Genomic DNA, 22,928 nt, shown 5'->3' with positions numbered 1-22,928 from the left:
TTCAAGTCCTCTTGTAAGGCCATAACATCCACTTGACTCTGCATTGCTCTCCACAGTTTTGCATCTGCAAACAGCTGCATATCACTAATTAAACCCATCTCAATAAAATCGAACAACAATGGTCCCAAAACTGATCCCTTCGGTACACCCTAGTGACCTTCCTCTTTCAGGACACTGAACCCCCATATACAACTTTCTGATGCCTATCTGAAGGCCAGTCACTTTTATATAATAGCTTATATAATATAATTTATATAACAGCTTGTCGTATGGCGGTCTATCAAAAGCTTTTGCAAAATCTAAATATACCACTGTATATGCATCTCCCTTGTCCAAGTCATTTGTCACCTTGTTATAGTATATAAGTAACTTAGTAAAACATAATCTTCCTTTAACAAACCATGCTATCAACAACAGAGAATGCTGCTGTTATCATTCCATTTCTAGGATACCAGTCTCTCTCTTTCTAGTACCATCACCACAATTCCAATTATATATAGATTGGCCATTAATTTGAAGCCAAAGCCTTATCACCACCAGTAAGCATTGGAACAACCTTACCTTCTTTCCACTCTCTTGGAACCCATCCCATTATAAGACTTTTATTAATCTTATTAATCATTTCCTTCTACTTGCAACATATCTAAAACTATTCTCTAGAATTTTTCATTGCCTGATTTGCAAATTTCTGCTCACACTTTTGTTGCTCGTACTAACTGAGTCACTCTCCTGGCTGGTTCTTCATACTCTTCGTGTAATTGATTATTACCATTATTCATCTCATACTGCCTCTAAAGTGCGTTCTTCTCCAGATTTCATGCTTAATCCCCTTATTTATCCATTTTACACCAACCTTATTCAGCCTTTTGACCTTAAGAATATATTTACACATTGATGCTATTATGTATTTCTTGGTCAATTCCCAAGCAACATTTATTTCCTTGTCACTCAAGTCCTCATTCCATGTTATAGCTCCAAGCTGTCTCCTAAGCTTGTAATAATCGCCAACCTTCTACTTCCACATATATCCTTTCCTCACAGAAGTCTGCATATGGCTAGCCATAAGCCAGGTGATTACTTCATGATCACTTTCACCAACTGGAGGAAGATACGAAACCCCATTCACAATTACATCCTCTGATGAAATGATCAGATACAAAACTCTTGTTCCTTGTGTGCTCTTTTTACATGCTGCCTGATAGACGTTCTCTCAGGAACTCAAGAAATTCATTTTCCTTATTTCTAAATGCTATTTCTTCATTCCAATCTATATTGTCATAATTAAAATCATCCATAATAATCATTCTTACTTTGTTCATTAACCCAAGTTGTTTATACATTTCTTCATCACCACATTCCCTGGCCTATAGCAACTAATATCTCTTCCTATCAACCTCCATCTCACACTACACCACCTCAAAACCATTCTCGTATTTCCCTCTTTCATGTCTACCTTATGTGGACATAATTCCCCTGTAGCAGTCCTCCTTTCTTGTCCTTTCTATCCTCACAAAAAACATTGCACCCTTCCTTTTCTATTCCCATTAGGATATCATCTTCATTCAGCCATGTTTCTTGGTATTTGTAAATAAACACAGCAGTTCACTTTTAGGTCTATGACCAGCCTTACCCAAACCACTTGTTGGTTGTGATTTCCCCACAATATTGCCCTTGCCTATTCACATTTATCACTACCATATATGTCTGCTCAGTCTTGACAATCCCACTTATATTCCAATCTATTCCATTTCTATGCTAATCATCTCTGTACATACATTCACTACTACTTCTTTCAACATCTATTCTCCCTATGCCATGTCTCCCTGTTCACCCGGGCTCATTCCTCTTGCATTGTCATTCTCTCTTAATCTCTCACACAAGTACTGTTTCCATTGTCAAGCACTTCTGTCTCTTCACTACTACTCTCTTGATCTTTCACTTCATCTCTTACTTCTCATCTCTTCCTTGCATCACACATTGCAGGTTCATCTAGCAACAGTTTCTCCAGTTCACTCACTCCAAAGTCATTCAAATGCAATCCATCATGTCTATATAATTCCATTTTTCCTTCAAATATAAGCCATACTTCCAAAAACTGCACATCCTTCTCCTCATCCAGCTCTGCTGTCATACCATTCATGATTTTGGCTCTCTGTCTCAGTTCATCATTGTCATACCTTGGCAACTTTTCCCATTATACTGTCGTCTTTGACTCTCCTCAATAACCTCCTGATATTTGCCCTTACGTCTACTTAAATAATTTGTTTCCACTACCACCACCACCATTTCCCTTGCTTATTTCCTCCACATGTCCAAAGCATGAATTAACTTGCTTATTCTCCGTCCTGGATAGCAGACCTTATGGACTCTCTCATTAATCAATCCTTTAATAATCTTCATACCCTGCTACATATCCTTTTCTGTTCAAGAGGTTTCAAAAATCATACAAAAAACCTTTGGACCATTTCAGCTTCCAAAGTGGTGTGCCAGATATAAAACCACAGTTGCTCTTACTAATATTGCTGGTAAGATGATTGCCTTCACTGAGAAGGTAATTTTATTGGGAGCAATATTGAAAACTGACCGTTGTAACTCCTAAATATATTTTAAATCATTTCAAATTTTCACATAGTTTTTTTCTTTCTTATTATTGAGAAAACAATGAGCAGGTGCCTCATTTGAAATTCAAACATTTAAAAGTTGCTATTTTTAAGAAGCACCCTACTTTGTACCTGTACAAAGTTCCAGTTTTCAAGGCATAAAGTTTAAAGCTAGTTCTTCAAACTCTTCTATAAATATTGGCAGATGTATGTAAATTCATGCATTTCCTTCATTTTATCAGAGGTAAGTTCTTTTCAAAATAAAGTAGCAGATTTTAAGATATGACCAAATTGGAAGAAACCTGGAAATTGTTGATCAACATTTATCAAAAACAATATAATTATCAATTTTGAGCTGAGATTGAAGTCTTGATAATAAAAAACTGTAACTAATTAATGAAAAATAAATTTACACCACCTTGGAAAAAATGTTTCTTATTTAGAAAGAATATTCATCAAATATTCCTTCTAAAAACGTATTTTAGTTTTTGTGATATATTCAGAATCCGGGACTCAGCTTGGCAGTTTACTCTTTTTTAAATACTGTTTCCATTATTAAAATGATAATGAAAATATACAATGAGCATGTCTGTAAACACATATAACAGTTTGATTCAAAGCTATGGAAAGAAAAGAAAAAAAGTAATATATAAAAAGATGGAGGAGGAAATGTTTACCACAAGGATTATGTTTTCCGTGAAATAATAGGACACTCAAGGATAATGCAGAGAATCGGTGAGGAAGGAGTCAAGCTTTTTTAACTTCACAGTTGGTTATAAAGTAGAATGTATTGACAGAATGGGATTAAATGTATTGACAGGCTGGAGTTAAAGAAATCAGTTTTAAAGCTTGATAAGTACACTCAGAGTTGGTGTGTGGGGTTATTCACCAGCAATTAATCAATTGATGTAGACATTATAATACAGTAATAATAAAACATTTTTTTACCTTCTTCTCCTTCTTCAGTCATAGTCGTTGCAGGAATTTACATGAATTATTTTGAGCCAAGAGTGAAGTCTTTGAGGCCACTGCAGCTGATTAAATTAAAAAAAAAGAAAAGATGCATAAATACAGTCAATGTGTTTTTTGAAAATATTTTAAACTAGTGTGTTATTTATCACATATTATTTAATTTTGTGACCATTTGATTAGGAACATCCAGGGATTATCAACATCAGGTTGATAATCCCAGAATGTCGTTATCAATGTAATTATCAACATCAACCTGATGTTGATAATTACATTGATACAAAATTATCATCTAGAGTTCCCTTATTTGAGAAGCATGGGAAATAAGAATTTTTAGAATTTTTTTTTCTTCACATGGTTACAAATCAAATTAAATTTGCCAAGAAAGTATATTCTTGTGAATATAATTGCACAAATATAAGATTTCCAGGTAAAAGAAAACAAAGTCTACACGTGAAGTATCATACCAAGGTACTTATAGTTTTTGTTTGCTTATACTTGGATAAAGGATTGCACAAGAATCAGATTTACACAACAATAATTTCTTTACAAGTTTAAAATATTAATTTTTAGTTATTTGAATTAGCTATATTTATTTCAATATCATGTAAAAACATTTGGCTTAATATTTTATATTTAGCCAAATGTAATACTTAATATTAATACTTAATATTAAAATTTTATACTTAATATTAATATTTTGAATATAATATTACAATAAATGTGTGGAGCCTGTGTAGCTCAGTGGATGTGGCGTTTGCCAACCACAGCGCTCGGCCGCACGAAGGAAGACTTGGTTTCGAGTCTAGTCGGCGACTAGAGGAAATTTTTCTAAGCCTTTTTTCGACCGGTTCCCGAGTTAGTCGATCTCTGGCACGGGCAAGCAGGTTTTTCCTCCCGGAAACTCGGGTTTTTCGTCCTGTAAACTCAAGAAAATCGACCGTAGAACCCACATTATTTCAGACATTAAATATATTGTGTTAGGGTTAGGCACCACGAGATGGCGGCACATTTGAGCAGTCTCTCTTCACTGAGTACAGCTTAATTAGTGATAGCCTTGGGCCATCTATCTCTGATTGGTCCCAGTGGAGATTGAACTGCCCACTCAGTCTCCAAAAGTTAGATAGGGCTAAATGGCCTCGCCTACTCCCCGTATATGGGAAAAAAAAAAAAAAAAAAAAAAAAAAAAAAAAGGCGTTAGCTGATTTTTTTTTTTTTTTCAATAAATGAATGAGCAAATCCATTTTCAATTGTACCAGTTTTTACCAGCTTCATTTTGAAACACAGCAAGTCAGGGATGTGACTGTAACTAATTAAGGAAAAATAAATTTACACTACCTTGGAAAAAATGTTTCTTATTTAGAAAGAATATTCATAAAATATTCCTTCTAAAAACGTATTTTAGTTTTTGTGATATATTCAGAATCCAGAACTCAGCTTGGCAGTTTACTCTTTTTTAAATACTGTTTCCATTATTAAAATGATAATGAAAATATACGAGCATGTCTGTAAACACATATAACAGTTTGATTCAAAGCTATGGAAAGAAAAGAAAAAAAGTAATATATAAAAAGATGGAGGAGGAAATGTTTACCACAAGGATTATGTTTTCTGTGAGATAATAGGGCACTCAAGGATAATGCAGGGAATCGGTGAGGAAGGAGTCAAGCTTTTTTAACTTCACATTTGGTTATAAAGTAGAATGTATTGACAGAATACAATGAGCATGTCTTAATATTAATATTTTGAGGAAGTAATTTTTGTTATCACATGCAAAACTGAAATTAAGTGTATTGTAGTGAAGGTATAAATATTGGGTATAGTCCACTTAATTCAGTTTTTTTGTTTTATTATTGTTGCTCCATTCCATGAACGGTTATTTGCTTACTTGTAGTGCATTGTGTACCATGGATGAGTTAAGGATTTTCTTCTGTTTTTTTTTTAAATCAATTTTATATATATATTTTTTGTAGTATTCCATACTAATGCAATTAGTATTGATTAGTATTAATCGCATTAGTATCCCATAATGCAAAGCACACACACACACACACACACACACACACACACACACACACACACACACACACACACACACACACACACACACACACACACATCCCTTCAGATGAGTGTATAATGCTGTGCATTAAGGGAAGGACCACTACCCAGACTGGTTTTGACCATTATCAATTACTATTAAAGTACTGTTCAAGTTGAGGGACCTCTCCAAAAACTCTGAATGATCGACAAGATTAGGCCGCATATGTGTGTGTGTGTGTGTATATACAGGTTTGGTCAACTGGTTTTCAAAAGGATGAAGAGATGTTGGAAAGGGTCCAGAGGTGACTGACTAAGGTAGTTTCTGATCTCTGGAATGTTGAATATGAGGAAAGATTAAAGAAGATGCTAAAATAAATTCAATTTAATCCTTTATCCAAGTGCAAGCAAACAAAGTTTGCGCCTGAAAATATCTTCAGGACCGAAGCAACGTGGTGCAATTGTTGGCAACTCATAGCAAAGGTGGACCAAGCTCTTATCACTCCTTGTTTCAGTATCTACCACCATGCAAAGCATATCTCCTGCGGACATGTATAATGCTATGCATTGAAGGAAGGGCCACTACCCCAGACCGGTTTCGACCTTTATTGAGGTCTTGTCAGTGGGAGAGTGCTAACAAAGGAGTGAGAAGCAGGTTTTTTGCATGCAGAGTTGTGAATGATTGCAATGCCATGTGCCTAAGAATGTGTTTTCCACACAGAATTTAAGCGTATTTAAGATGTAGTGTAATGAACTGTGTGTATGACAAAAGGACCTCCTAGATAAGTTTCTGACTCCATGGGGGGGGGGTCTTAGGGTAATAATAATGATAATAATAATAAATAATAATAATTAAAGACTTGATAACACCAACTTTTTTTAGAGGTGTGATGAGCAGACTTTTGATAAATGTATCTGCTAGTAAAGATAGGTTTTTGATAAACACTGGTTGATGAAATACTGGAGGCTTTGAGAGTACGAAGGTTGCCCAAGAATGGAAAACTACCAGTATTTTTTAAAATTTTTCTATGGTGAATTGAATGCATAGGTGAAGGCTATTGATCTGTTGTAGGAAAGTAGTAAATTCATTTTCAGAATGAGACTACTGCAAAAACATCAACGTAACGAAATCAAATGGAGGATTGGGGATGAATGGTGAGAACAAGGTACCTTTCAGGTAGTTAAAAAAATACTTTGCCAAAGGTAGAGACAGAGGGTTATCCATGGCAGTGCCTCGAACCTGTCTATAGATGTTTTTCTAGCTGAAATATCTTGATTCTATAACAAATTCAAAAATCTTCACAACATCTGGAGGGTAATCATATAGTAGACTAACAGTGTCAGATAACAGAAGGTAAAAAGGGAAACAATGTCAAAGCTGATCTAGATCAGGGGTCGGCAACCGGCGGCCCAAACGTCCATTTTTGGCAGCCCATAAAAGGTTACCCATACTTACATGGCATGGAGCCGGTATGTTGAATTATTTAAATAATACATTTTATAATATGAATAATAAATGAAAAATAATTTAAAATTATTATTCACCCTATATTTCTTGATATCGCCATGCAACTTGACAAGAGTCAACCTTATGAGTCATCACGAGTGGGAATAACAAAGGCGACTTGACTCAACGACAACAAATATTTTGGCACAAATTAAAGAATGCATTTTTGTTCTTTAGATATGGGAGAGGAAAGATTAGTAAAACAAGTGTTCTCTGCCAGGTTGGCAGCAAAACGACCCAGAGGAAGACCAAGATATAGGTGGATTGATACGGTACAAAGTGCCTTAGACGATAGAAATATAAGATCTGATAATGTTGGAGTCTTGACAAGTAACAGACTGATTTGGAGGAAAATTGTAGATAGGAAGTTAGTAATGATGTAATTTTTTCATGTAGTACTGTCATATCCTGTACACCCCTTGAGGGTACATGGCAGGAATTTGATGATGATAATGATGATTTTTGTTCTTTATAAAATTTAGAAAATATCCAAAAATTTTATCGATTCTTACCAAAAAAAAGAAGGGAGACTCACTTATTGTAATGCATAAACTATATTACGTTCTTTTTACGTGATAATAATTTTTCATTGAGTTTCATTTTCATTCTTGTTTCATATCTCGTACTTTAAATATTTCTGTGTTTTTTAAGATTGATATAATAAAAATTGATAACTTAAATGTTTTTTTTTTTCACTCATTATTTTCACTTAATTAAACACTTGCAGCCTGATTATTAAAAATAAAAGTTGAATGTGGCCCATGAGTCTGAAAAGGTTGACGACTGCTGATCTAGATTGTCTGATATGGGCAGTTAGTAAACATGAAAGAAATTTTGCAATTCTGTAGGCAGGAGAGATGATACAATTCCCGATGGGTCTTACTGGACAATCTTTTATATGAATATTTGGGAGACCATATAAATGAGGAGCTCTGCAAAAATGGATGCTTAACTTATCCAAAATATTTTGATCCCAACTAACAACTTCATCAAGCAGCTTATTCAATTGTTTAATTTGTAGTTTTCTAGGTTTCTTGATAGGTAGAGGTATCCTGTAAAAAGCAGTCTGTCTTCCTCTCATAGTCAGCCTTATCCATTAGCGCTACAGATTTTCCTTTATCTGCTTTCGAAATAGATATATGGTTCTTTTGTATTAATGAAAACAGCACACTGATTTCAGCACTAAAAAATTACTTGGAGGTAATCTGCCTTTAAAGAGTAAAATAGCAACTTCAAAATGTAGTTTATTAGCATCTTCGCTTGAAAGTCCCGACAGATGGTGTTTGATGTTATGAAAAAATCAAGGTACAGAATGGATTTAGATATCAAAGCAAAATCATGGCATTTAGCCAATACTACTCTCAGCATCAGAAAATGGGCCTTCAGGAATATTCACAACCCATTTATTAGGGTAAGAGTATTGTCAGAAGTAATTTTTTGCTTACAGTGTAATGATTCATATTTTTGCATCAACCTGTAGGAATGTCTTCCATTATTGAGAAACATCTAGAACGATTTCCAGTAACTCATCATCCAGAGTAGCTGAAATCTTCTTTCAAGATCTAAAATAGACTGAATATTAGATGCTAAATCTTTTTTTTTTTAATTGCTCGAAGTTGGTTCTCTAAATCTAGCAAATGTAGAAATAACTTTCGTTATGACGACATTTTTTGAGAAAGGCAATCTGATCATGAAGCTTACTTTGTAAAACTGATAATTTCTGTAATTTGGCTGTTAGTTTAGTGAATTCTTATGTGAAGAATAACAATTCTAATCTTTAAAGGTATAACTGCAAAGCTATAAACAACAAATTACATGATAACCACAGTAATTAACTTTAATGAAATGAAAGTACAGATATTTCATACTGAAAATAACAATACATCATCAGTATCAGAAACAAGCAAATCAAAGAATACAAGGTACATACAACAATGGTTTATCAATTAAAAATGGTTGCCATGTGCTAGAAATTAATATATTAATAAATAATAATAATATTATTATTATTATTCTATTATAATATTATTATTAGTGCACCCTCCATGGAGTCAGCAGACTCATCTCATCGTGGCAGGTTCATTCAACTGACAACATATTTATCATACCGAATCTTAAAAGGCTTAACACTCCTTGCATTAACAACACATTCTGGTAATGCATTCCAGTCACTCACAGTTCCCAGTGTAAAAAAAAATCTACTCCTCAAATCCCTCTTCATCGCACTCTTACATAACTTTCAGGGATGACCTCTTATTTTTCCCCTCTTGCCTTCTACTCTTTTTATTATCTCATCAGGATTAATCCAATAAAATCATCTCACTAGCTAAAATGTCTCTATCATATCACCTCTTTTCCTCCTATACATTAAAATCTGCAATCCACATTTTTTCAAACTTTCTACATAGCCAGCAGTCCAAATTCCTGATATTGTCTTAGACACTCGCCTCTGGACCCTCTCCAATGTCTCCACATCACATTGAAAACCAGGTGACCTGATCTGAGCACAATAGTCCTAGTGTAGTCTGACCAGTGCTTTATACAGTGGCACAACCACTTCCTTATCTCTACGTGTTAGGGTACTTCTTATCATAACAATATGACGATGTGCAGCCTTTGCAACACTAGCAATATGCCCTCAAAACTGCAGTCCACTGTCAACCATCACTCCCAAATCTCTAATCTCATCTACTTCTTGCAGTATGGCATTGTCGATATAGTACGCAGCCTTATATTTCTGCACTCCAAAATGCAACATCTAGCACTTCTTGACATTGGACTGCAGTTTTGAGGTCTATTCAAAACTTTGTGAAGGGAATTAACATCAGCAGTACTACTTATAATTCTTCTCAACTTTGCATCATCATCATCATCAGCAGCAGCAGCAGCAAACAACTGAAGATCCCCAGTCAGTCTACATGATATAATCGTTTGCAAACAATTTAAACAGCAGCGGGCCCAAGAACAGAAACGTGGGACATGCCACTGGTTATTTGCCTTTTTGAAACACTGCTCCATCATACACAAACTGCAGGTATCGTTCAGAGAGAGAGAGAGAGAGAGAGAGAGAGAGAGAGAGCCAATCTCTGATCCATCTGACCAATATACTATCTATTCCCATCCTCTGCCGCTTATACACCAACTTATCATGTGGTAATCTATCAAATGTTTTTACAAAGTCCAAGAATATCACTCTATATGATATTCTTGGACTTTTTTTTTTATTATTCTTATCTGTTACACCCATTACCCTACAATAAAATGCAAATAAATTGCTAAAACAGGACTTACCCTTTATAAATCCATACTCACCATCATAAAGAATGTTATGTCCATCAATCCAATCCTGTATTCTATTCCTAATCAATCTCTCCAATACCTTGACCACACACTCAGACAAGAACATATCATGTTAGGTTTAGTTACCAAGAGATGGAAGCACTTGTTTTTTTTAGCCTCTTCATTAGTTGATTATTTTGATGTTTACATAAAATTAGAATCTCTCAAACTTTTGGAAGAGAGAGAGACAATTGTTCTGATTCATATTGTGTAATTCGTTGTTTATAGTTATGCCACAGGTAATATTTAAGATCAAAGATTGTATAGAGAAGCTAATGACTTAATATTGATTGTCTTGATACAACTGGGTCTAATCCAGAGCATTTATTATTATTATTATTATTATTATTATTATTATTATTCAGGCCTCCATGGAGTCAAAAGACTCATCGTGGGAGGTCCTTTCTAAGAAACACAAGTTTATCAAGACTCATCGAGGGAGGTCCCTCCTTGGAAACACAAAGTCTATCATACCACTCCTTAAATGCATTGACTGTTCTCACTCTCACCACTCCATCAGGCAATGCATTCCATGGTTCAACCACCCTCCCTGCAAAGAGACAACTCCTCACCCTCTTTCTCACAGTTTCCTTTCGTAACTTCCAGGGATGGCCCCTTGTCATGACTCCTTCCCGCTGTTCAACCAAGCGAAAGAACTCCCCAGTGTCAACCCTGTAACCACCTCTTAACAGTTTTAAAAGTCTCAATCATATCACTCCTCCTTCTTCTATTCACCAAACTCTGCATCCACACTCCCTCAGCTGATCCTCATAACTAACATTGTACAGCCCCTGACACCATCTTTGTTATCCGCCTTTGTACCCTTTCCACAGTTAATTTATCCCCTTCAAATCCTCGGGACCAGATCTGAGAACAATAGTCTAAGTGTGGTCTGATCAGAGTCTTATACAACGGAATGAAAACCATTTTATCTCTGCAGGTCAGTGTCCTTCTCATTATTGCAGCAATCCTCTGTGTTACCTTCACTACCTTTGCAATATGTCCCCTAAATTTCAGGTTTCTATCAATCATCAAACCATTTTAATAATGTGTTGCACTTTTTCACTTCTTGTATATGGGAAATATATGACTTTGGCATTACTTCAACCTTAGTATCTCTTCTGGGTCTGGCTCCCACCAATGAGTCCTCAATAAAGTTTGAAACTGGTCTGAATAGTGGCTCTTCCCAAATGTATATTATTATACAGATCCAAAAGGATCTGTGCCTTACTATCTCAGTGTGCCTTAGGAAAGAAGAAGCATATACAGGGTGTTCGGGATAAATTTGACAGTTTCGTAAGGAAAAAGAAAATCTTCTTTGTATCTATTAAATTTAATGAATTGACAAAAAAACATTACAGGCAGAGTTAATTACAATACTATCACAGCTTCAATTCTGCTTCGGAACCTCGAACAAGCTGATGCTACAGTCTCCCTGGGAAGGGCCGCAAAAACTGTTTTAATTTTATCCATTAACTGGGCTTTTGTATTACTGGAAGTGCGATTGGTGTCTTTTTCAACTGCGCCCCATACAAAATAATCCATGGGGTTAAGGTCTGGGGAGTTTGGAGGCCAAACATTTGGACTGGTGAAGTCGTAGAAATTTTCAGACAACCATTTTTGACTTTTCCCAGAGGTGTGGCAAGGGGCCGAATCCTGCTGCCATACATACGGCCTACCATTGGCTACCCTTGTTATCCAGGGCTTGACTACAGTTAGCAACTCCACGAACAAAGCCCGAATTCCAATGCCAGGGTTCTTCAACACCTGTTCCTGCAGATTTGCGAGGAATTCTGCTGTACGAACGCAATCAGATTGTCTGCTAGGGATCTTTCTTCTTGCTACATCCTCGTAGTCACCATTGCAAGTCTCTAGTTCATGCCTGATTGTTTTTACTGTATTCAGGGAGCATTGGGCAGCAGTAGTAATATCCTTATTTTGATGGCGGGCACGAATCATCATGATACAAGTTATTCTCTTCCATGATTCAGGTGGGTTCCAGCTATCCATCCTTTCTGACATCTTGTATATGAATGAAGAAGGGTCCAAACTTTTAAATGAAGAGAAGTGTGTGTTAATACATGTAACTTACGGAAAAATATAATTAATTATAAATATGTCAAATTTATCCCGAACACCCTGTATCTTATAGGATTCTATCACATATCTTCTTTTTCACCGATCAGCTAGTTTTGAAGGCTGCAGACCTTCAGTCTATTCTCATAGGATATTATTATTATTATTATTATTATGTGACACCTCCAGGGAGCCCAAAGACTCATCGAGGGATATATGCTATAGACTTGTTGCCACAATCTTTGTGGCAATAAAGATTGTGGTAACCTTGGTGCCATGCATTATGAAAGAGTTCACTACTCAGACCAGTTGTGACCTTCATTGTGGTCTCATTTCTTGGAGCTAAACTTGTGGAGATACTAAGAGCTAAATCAATGAAAATAATGTTTGCATATACCAAAAGGAAAATGGTTCTGGCTTTGGTATGGCTGCATATAAGTATACTGTGCACAGATTTGATTGTCCTTATTTCTTGGGATAGAAGTGTTGGAGAGGATCCAGAGATGAGTGACCAGAATGATTACTGATAGATGATAGAATAGTTGATAGGCAGAAAAAAGGGAATATGATAGAAACATATTAAAGGAGGGTTCTTAGAGTAAATGCTGAAGAAATTTTCTAATGCATAACAGAAGAATGTGTGTGTGTGGGGGGGTCACTTATGAAGTTATGTTTTGTAAGTGTGTGGTAGGGAAGAGCATGAGAGCTAGATTTTTTGCTTAGAGAGTGTTAAATAACTAGGATGCAATCAAAGATAGTCATGAGAGCTGCATCACTGTGTCTTTGGACTACTACTACTACTACTACTTATTATTATTATTATTATTATTACGGGCAACTCCAAGGAGTCCTTAAACTCATCGAGGGAGGCCCTAAACATCCTATCAAGAACAACTATCCAGCATTCACACAGTACTATCATACTTTGCTTTGAACTCATTTACAGTCATGGCACCCACAACAAACTGTGGCAGCTTATTCCACTCATTCACCACTCTCCAAGTAAAAAACCTAGTTCTAACACTCTTGCTCAGTTTCCATGAATGGCCCTTAGTTCTCCCATCACCAGACCTGTTCTAAAAAATTTCCTCTGAATTAATATTGTAAAAACCCTTCAATAATTTGAATGTCTCATTCATATCACCCCTTTTCCACCTATCAACCAATTTCTGTAACCCACAGATCTTCAATCTGTTCTCGTCAGGTTCATTCCATAGAACCAGCTATCATCTTGGTCACTTGCCTCTGGATCCTCTCTACCTCCTCCCCATCAAGAAGAAACCCAGGGGCCCAGATCTGGGCACAGTAGTCAAGATGGGTGTCTTATCAAGGCTCGATAAAGAGGAACAATAACTTGCCTATCTCTACTCGTCAAAGTATTCTTCAGTAACCAAGTGATCTGATGAGCTGATTTAGCCACTTTTGCTATGTACCCCTAAACTTCAACTCCCTATCCACCAACACACCCAAATCTCTGGCTTCGTCAACCTCCTGGAGTACAGTTCCACAAATGTGATATACTGCTGCTAATTTTTTCATGCCAAAATGTATGATCTTACACTTTGCTACATTAAACTGACATCCATTCTCATTAGCCCAGACAGCCAATTTATCCAAATCATCCTGCAAAATTTTGAACATCATGTGCATTGACAATTGCTCTACCCAACTTTGCATCATCAGCAAATGAACAGTGCCTCTCAGATCATTTCCTATATCGTTAATGAACAAATTAAATAGCAGTGGTTCAAGAACAGAACCCTGCAGTACACCACTAGTAACAGGCTTTCTTTTGGACTCCACTCCTGAATAAACTACTCTCTGATATCTCTCCATCAACCACCCTCCTATCCATCTCACTAACTCTATATCGATCCCCATGTGCTGACCCAATATCCATCATGTGCATTCACTATATCCATAACCCTATATCCATCCCCATGTCTAATCAGTTTACTGATTAGAATTCCATGTGGTATCCTGTCAAAGGCCTTAGCAAAGTCCAGCAGTATCACTGTAAATCCATTACCCTTATCCAGTTCAGCCATCACTGTATTATAAAAGGTGAGCAAGTTACTGAGGCATGATCTACCCTTCACAAAACCATGCTGTCCTCCATACAACATCCCATTTTCATCTATCCATTCCTGTATTTTGCTCTTGACTAATATCTCCAAAACCTTGACAATGATTCCTGATATACTGATTGGTCAGTAATTTGCAACAGTAGTCTTGGAACCTCCTTCATGCAATGGAATTTTCCCCTCTTTCCACTCCCTCGGGACTAACCCAGAGCTGAGACTTAAATTAAACAATATGGTCAAGGGAACTGACAATTCTTTTGCCGCTTCACGTAAGACTTGAGCTGGTATACCATCTAATCCCACAGATGTAATTACATTAAGGTTCTGTAATATACCATTCACCTCCATTCCATTCACTTCAATTCCTGTGTCAGCCAATCATTCTCTCATTCCTGCAATATCACAGCCTGGATGATATACTCTTGTAAAGTATTCGCTTAGTAATTCTACTATTTCAGCTGATTCAGTTACCTCCCTGCCATTGGCATTCCTTAAAATCATTTTGCCATGTACGTTTTTTTTTATCTTTTATCTTTTAATGGATACAGTATTACCATAATAATATTGCCTTTTGATTGGAAAAGATGCAAGTTTGATTCTCGTCATGACAAGAGAAAGCTTTGTGTAGGTTTTTTTCAATTGAATGCATGTCAGCCAGGGTTAGGCAGGGTTTTATCTACCAAAAATTCAGGTTTTTCATTCCCCCCATATAAGTAAATTGACCATAAGAACACGTAATTTACAAACAAAAAAATTAATGGCAGGTGGCAGTATATGCCATTTTGTATAGCTGGTTGATAGAGGACTGAGTAGTGGAGACAGTGGTTATGTCGAGTGCAATGTCCTCTTATGTTTAGTCCTTGAACTTCATGGAGGCATCACAATAATAATAATAATAATAATAACTTGTAACAATAAATTTATGGAAAAGTGTTAGTTAGTTAAAGGAACTGAAAGGAACTGGGTTAGAAGTGCCTGGTAGCTTGCTCCACCTTTGCCACGAGTTGCCTTGGTGTTGCACTACTTACTGGATAAGATAGTACAACACTATATTTAGTCCTGAAGATATTTTCAGGCGCAAACTTTGTTTGCTTTCACTGGGATAAAGGATTAAACTAAATCTATTATAGTCTAACCTAGTGATAAATAAATTTTCAACATCTTTCTCTAAATCCAGAGTAATTTTTAAAAAAGGTGATAAACCTTTTGGCAACTCCCATAGGCACAGAGATGACTTGCTACTGCTTCTGCCTGGTATCTCCAGCTCTGGGCCTGGCTCCCACTGAAGAGACCTCAATAAAGGTCGAAACTAGTCTGGGTAGATGGCCAATCCCTTTAATGCATAACAGTATACATATCCACATAGGAAATGTGTTTTGCATTATGGGAGATACTGGGTTAGAAGTGCCTGGTAGCTTGCTCCCACCTTTGCCACGAGTTGCCTTGGTGTTGCACTACTTACTGGATAAGATAGTACAACACTATATTTAGTCCTGAAGATATTTTCAGGCTCAAACTTTGTTTGCTTTCACTGGGATAAAGGATTAAACTAAATCTATTATAGTCTAACCTAGTGATAAATAAATTTTCAACATCTTTCTCTAAATCCAGAGTAATAATTTTTAAAAAAGGTGATAAACCTTTTGGCAACTCCCATAGGCACAGATGACTTGCTACTGCTTCTGCCTGGTATCTCCAGCTCTGGGCCTGGCTCCCACTGAAGAGACCTCAATAAAGGTCGAAACTAGTCTGGGTAGATGGCCAATCCCTTTAATGCATAACAGTATACATATCCACATAGGAAATGTGTTTTGCATTATGGGAGATACTGGGTTAGAAGTGCCTGGTAGCTTGCTCCACCTTTGCCACGAGTTGCCTTGGTGTTGCACTACTTACTGGATAAGATAGTACAACACTATATTTAGTCCTGAAGATATTTTCAGGCGCAAACTTTGTTTGCTTTCACTGGGATAAAGGATTAAACTAAATCTATTATATTATAGTTAAAGGAACTGTTTCTTTTGCTATTCTGAAATGTTTGCGACTTTTATATATTCTCTTGTAGGCAGATGAACAGGAAGTACCATGAAAATGGACAGTTAAAAAAAATCAAAATTCAACCTTTTATCTAAAAAAAAAAAATTCTTGGTGCACTGCATGCAGTTTGAACATCAGTGGAGTATAAAAAAGGAAAAAGAATGAAGAACTAATTTTAGTTATCTGAAAGATATATAAACTACAAAAAAAAAAAAAAAAATATATATATATATATATATATATATATATAATATATACATATATATAAGCAATTGATTATGGTCTTTCTCTTGTAGGCTGACTACCATAATAATATTGCAATAAGGTTAATTTATTTCATGTATTTCTTTGAAAACTAAAAATAACATTTATTATATGGGAATTTATGAATCATAATAGTATTTGATCATGCATAAGATCTTATCATTGACAAAGTACCATTAAACTAGTGGCAAATTTATAAATACTTTCAAATTCTTTTCAGTCTTGTTAAGAAGCAGAAAGTAGCAAAATAAAAAGAAATTCAGAGTTTCTGCAAATTGATGGACAGATTAAAAAAAAAATCACACAGCTAATAAATTATCATCTTTTTTTCAGTAATTGTCTTGCTTTGCATCACAAAGCAAAAGCTACTTTAATTATAAAACAAAGCTGTTATTCCTTGTGTTATTGCTTCACAACAGTACCCAAATTAGAAACTAAGCATTTCTTTCTGTGAGCTGTTTACTTAGCCAAAAAAACATTCCAGCTCTGCCTGACTACTTGAATGTTTAAAGTCTTTTTTTTTTTTAATTAAATGGCAAACTTCACACATATATACAATCACATAATGGCATAACCATTCCCCCCCCCCCCAAAAAAAATAGTCACTTTCTTTTTTTTTCTAAATGCACAACTCCTATGCTTATACAGCTTCCAGGGATGACATGTTGTGCTCTGTTCCTTCTCATAAAAATAATGTTTGTTGTGCTGACAATGTATAATTAATTAGCTAATTATAAAATTTATTTTAAAAATTTGAATATTCATATAAAGAATAGCTCACAAAAAGAATTATGGCAAAAAATTCTCACTGAGTTGACTGGTTAGACATATGAAAATAAATTATCTTTATTTTCAAGTGCCTTTTCTGTCAGGAATAAGGGGAAAGAATTTATTGCCTTGATTAAGTTGGTATGTTTAAAAGTTCATGGCAATGGTGATACTGAGGACATAATACATACTGAGAGATGTAGAGATAGAATGGAATGATATTTTCCATGAAGATAGTTAGAACAAATGAGAAGAGAATACTATCTATGGTAGTAGCCAAGGAGTTAGTCCTGCTCATAGTGGATAGGCAAGGGGAAAATAATAGAAGCAGTTTCTAGGCTGTACAGCAAGGTGGAGAATGCCGTTCTGTCTTTCTCCTTTGTAACAACTAGAATGTTGTTACAAAACTATTCGATCTAATGGGTGATTTGAATTATTAAAAAATTAAATTTTTTTAATAATTCAAAAATGAAAATTTAAACTACAAAGAGTAGATAACATTTGGGAACTAGTATATGAATTTCTTGAGTTTCTGATGGAGAGATACATTACAGAGTAACTGTACTGAGTATTTCACCACACTATAAGATTAGTACTAACAGTATTAATCTTGTATGACAAAAGCATTTAGCAATAAAAATATGTGGATGACATGAAAAGCAAGAGTTTGGAATTCATGCAGCATTAAGGTATATTCCTATGAAAGAGATGTTAACTTTTCTGATTGGTGAAAGTGAATCACAAAATAATGATATGATGGGTGACCAGCCATATGAGAGCTGCAGAGGAAAGTGTCAATGTAAAACTAAAGAGCAGGTAGATGTGAAATGGTGAAATGTAGGAGGCAGTTTGAAGCAATAGCATGGAATGAATAATTGGAGGAAGAAGGTAAATAAATATAATAAAGCTTATTGTGTATAGGTGCTCCCCTAGGAAAGCTCCTGAATAAGCTTGCTATTATGTTACATTCACTAGTAAACAGAGGTACTTCATGAACAAATTTCAGAAGTATTATACACTCGGGTCTCTTTTTATGCGGATTTGAAGTTATGCATGCATGCATGCCCACAGATACGAGACCTTTTGACACTTCTGTGCACGTCAACAGAAGGAGAATCCATTCCAATAATAGGATAATCCAGCGTTTCCCAAACTTTTCCTACAATGGAAACACTTCACAAATCCTGAAATTTTCATGGAACACCTTAGTTATTTTGTAATATATTCATTAATAATTAATTGTTAATTTAGCTGATTTTTTATTATTAATTAATAATTGATCATTAATTATTAATTAATAATTAATTAAATTTCGCCCAGTGGAGAAAAAAAAGCACCAAAGAAAAGAAATTTCTTTGGAAATGAAAATTGCAATTTTAGATCGCTTAGCAAAAGGAGAGGGATCTACGGTGATTGGTAAACATTTTAATTTAGGTGAATCTATAAGAGCAATTAAAAAGAATGAAGTCGCAATAAGAAAATCATCATTTCTGGCACAAAACTAAGCGCCAAATTATTATCATACTCAAGAGATGCTTTATTAGAAAACACAGAACGAGCGCTCGCAATTTGGATTGAAGAATTAACTCAAAGAAGAATTCCTATAAGTGGTTATTTAATTAAACAAAAAGCTCTTCGGTTTTTATGAACAGATGAAGCAATTGGAGCCATCTACTTCCGCTTCCCAGGCTGATAAAGAATTTTGGGCTAGCAAGGGATGGTAAACCGTGTTTTTAAAAAGGAATGCACTTCATAACATGAAGATTACAGGCGAGGTTGAAGCAGCAGATGACGAAACAGTCTAAAATTTTCAAGAGAAGTTAGCCAAAATTATTGAAGATGGTGGATATTGTCCAGATCAAGTGTTTAACGCTGACAAAACAGGATTGTTTTGGAAGAAAATGCCTAGTTGAACTTACATCGCAAAGTCTGAGGAAAAAGCAAGTGGGTTTAAAGCAAGCAAAGATCGAGTAACATTGTTACTCTGTAGCAATGCATCAGGAGATCGAATGTTGAAACCCCTCCTAGTAAATCGATTTCTAAGCTCACATGCTCTAAAAGGCAAAGATCTAAAACAGCTGCCTGTACATTGGATGGCTAATACAAAAGCCTGGGTAACAACTGCTATATTTACTAAATGGTTCAATAATTGCTTTGTACCAGAAGTGGAAACATATATGAAGCAAAAAGCTCTCGATTTTAAAGTTTTTTATTAATTGTTGACAATGCACCAAGTCATCTGCATTTAGAACATCCAAATGTGCAGGTAGTGTTTTTTCCACCCAATACAACAAGCATTATTCAGCCATTAGATCAAGGCATAATTGCTACTTTTAAAAAATATTATGTTAAGCGCACTTTTAAATTTATATTGGATAAACTAGAAAATGAATCATTAACAGTAACTGACGTTTGGAAAAAATTTTCTATTTTGGTTAAATCATGTTGCATCTAAGCAGTTTAGAAAATAAATAATTTTCTAAACTGCTTAAATCATGTTGCATCTGCTATCGCTGAAATAAGACCACAAATTTTAAATGTTTGCTGGAAAGCAGTTTGGCCTGGATGTATTGCAAATAGTGCAACCATGCAAACATCTACATTATCAGATGAAATCATTACATTGGCAGATGAAATTGGTGGAGAGAAGGTTTTGATACATTTAGCCAGAACGATGTAGACGAATTGCTTGTAAATAATGCCTTAAGTGACGATGATATTATTGGATATCGATTAACTTTAGATATTGTCGAAGATCCAGAAAACGATAGTGAAGTAGAAGAAAAACCCTGTCCCCGTCACTGTAAACATAATTTGAGAAGGTCTTGAACTGTGCAATAAATTGAAAAATCATTTTCTTGTTAATGACACAAATTCTGAAAGAGCCATTAAATTCAACCTGAGCTGAAGAACTGTATGTCTGGATATCACGAGCTGTATAAAAAATTAGTGATATTATTGGATATCGATTAACTTTAGATATTGTCGAAGATCCAGAAAACGATAGTGAAGTAGAAGAAAAACCTGTCCCCGTCACTGTAAACATAATTTGAGAAGGTCTTGAACTGTGCAATAAATTGAAAAATCATTTTCTTGTTAATGACACAAATTCTGAAAGAGCCATTAAATTCAACCTGAGCTGAAGAACTGTATGTCTGGATATCACGAGCTGTATAAAAAATTAGTGAAATCATCATCGCAAAGTTTAATCACTGATTACATTGTCAGAAAAAAAAAATCAGCACAGAACAAGGGTGAAGCTAATTCTGTTTGTGAAGAACCATTGCCTTTACCATACAAATATGATGTGCTGACTATCTCTTCTGGTGATGAAAGTGATTTTGCACCAGTTCGCAAATATTGTCTAATAGCGATGATAATTCCGATGACAAAATGTTAAAAAAAAATGTTACTTTTCAATAAAATTAAATGAATAAAGCTTTAAAACAAACTTAGGCATTCTTATTTTCCTGAATTTTTATAAACTTTTTTATGCGATTTTAGGTTTATTTTAATTCATTGCTCCGGCTTTATGCGGTTTTAGAAAATTATGGAACACATCCCTGATTTTGCGATTTTTTATATGCGGTTTTTCTGTGGAACTTATCTACCACATAAAAAGAGATCCGACTGTATTATATTAAAAGGTAAAAAAAAAATCAATATTTCAAAATTTTGTGTACTGTTCAAGAAATATTTAACAGTATGTTGATTTAATGGAAGGGATTGTTATCGGGTCAACATGGAAGAGATTTTTCATAGAATGGGGGGGGGGGGGTAGAACAAGAGACCAATGCTGGAAACTGTATAAGGAACCCTCCTTATACAGTTTCCTAGAACCTACTAGAACATGCAAAGAACCTACTCCTCACTCCTCTGTGAGGAGTGAGGAGTAGGTTCTTTGCATGGAGAGTGGTTAGTGAGTGGAATGCATTGCTTGAGTGTGTTGTGGGTGTAGACACACTGAATCAGTTTAAAGCACAGTTGGATGAGCATTGTGTGCAATAGTGCACACAATGATGAGTCTCCGATTCCATGCAGGTCATATGTTAATAATAATAAGATAATACACAGGATTATTAATATTATTTCCAGCCCTTCATGGAATCACAAGGCTCATCACAGCAAGCCATATTTTTTACAGACTACATACAATACATATCATATTTTGCCTGACACATGTCCAGCATTGGGATATGCATTAACCAGATGATTAATGCATTCCACACATTTATCACCCACCATACAAAAATCTACATTTCACCTTGCTAACCTGACCCATAAGGTGGTGCAAGAACAAGAGGCCATCCAAGGCCTCTTGGACGACCTCTTGTTCTTGCACCACCTTATGCCATATTTCTCCTATAACCATCTGTTATTTCCTCTCTTACTAACTCATTTCTCAACAGTATCACTTCTTCTGTTCCTATTGCCAAGCTCTGCAGAGGAAATTCTCTCAATCTGACCTCACTGAACATTGCAAAGTCCTGAGACAGTCATTTGGATCTGTACTCTCTCTCTCTTCTTTAATGTTTCCTTATCACCCAGATATTTACCTGACGAGATCGTTGCATAGAGATCCAAATGTGACCTGATCAGTGACTTTATCACTTCATCAGTGATTTGTCATTCTTTTTTATTTTGATGGCACAGTAAAAATCACAGTTTTTACAATCTTACGATCTTATCCACCTACTGGAGTAAAGTTCCACAAAAATAGTACATCTGGTATCTCTCTCTCTCTCTCTCTCTCTCTCCCCCCTCTGCAAAGTGCAACCTTACACTTTACAACAACATTAAATTGATATTTCATCATTATTCATGCATCCAAAAGCACAAACCTATTCAAATCCTCTTGTAATAACAACATATCAGAGTTTGTGCCATTATTCTTCCCAGTTTAGCATTATCAGTAAACAACAGCATATCTCCTCTCAAACCCTAAACTATACATTGATATACAAATTAATCAATAGCAGTCCTTATGCATGAATTTGTTATGCTTTATGGCATGCTGCTTGTCACCTCTGTTTTGAGACACTGCAAATACCCTCTCTCCCTTCCCCAAATAGTTCTCTGACTTTTATCAGCAAGAAAGTGAGAAGAATGATAGCGAAAGTTGGACGCATGTTAGACTGAAAGTACGGAAATAAAGAAAGATGAATGAGAGTGAGAGTGAGAAAAATGACAGCGAAAGTTGGACGTATGTTGGACCGAACGTACGGAAACAAAGAAGGTTGAATG

The 22,928-nt window shown here is 35.5% G+C and overlaps 1 protein-coding gene across 1 annotated transcript in view; it reads right to left on the bottom strand.

The window, feature by feature from the left end:
- Positions 1-22,928, bottom strand: part of LOC150110251 (uncharacterized) — a 653,148-nt gene that overhangs the window by 565,733 nt on the left and 64,487 nt on the right. Inside the window, exon 2 of the mRNA XM_090398596.1 lies at positions 3,549-3,634. Within this exon, the coding sequence (XP_090254722.1) occupies positions 3,549-3,570 (22 nt within the window). The 5' untranslated portion in view covers positions 3,571-3,634. The remainder of the gene's footprint in view (positions 1-3,548; positions 3,635-22,928) is intronic.

This window comes from Typopeltis vanoorti, chromosome 1, assembly GCF_054136105.1.
Source record: "Typopeltis vanoorti isolate ZY-2024b chromosome 1, IOZ_Tvanoo_1.0, whole genome shotgun sequence".
NCBI classification, from domain to species: Eukaryota; Metazoa; Arthropoda; class Arachnida; order Uropygi; family Thelyphonidae; genus Typopeltis; species Typopeltis vanoorti.
Note: the sequence above shows the minus strand (reverse complement) of the source record. Positions and strands in the feature narration are given on the sequence as shown.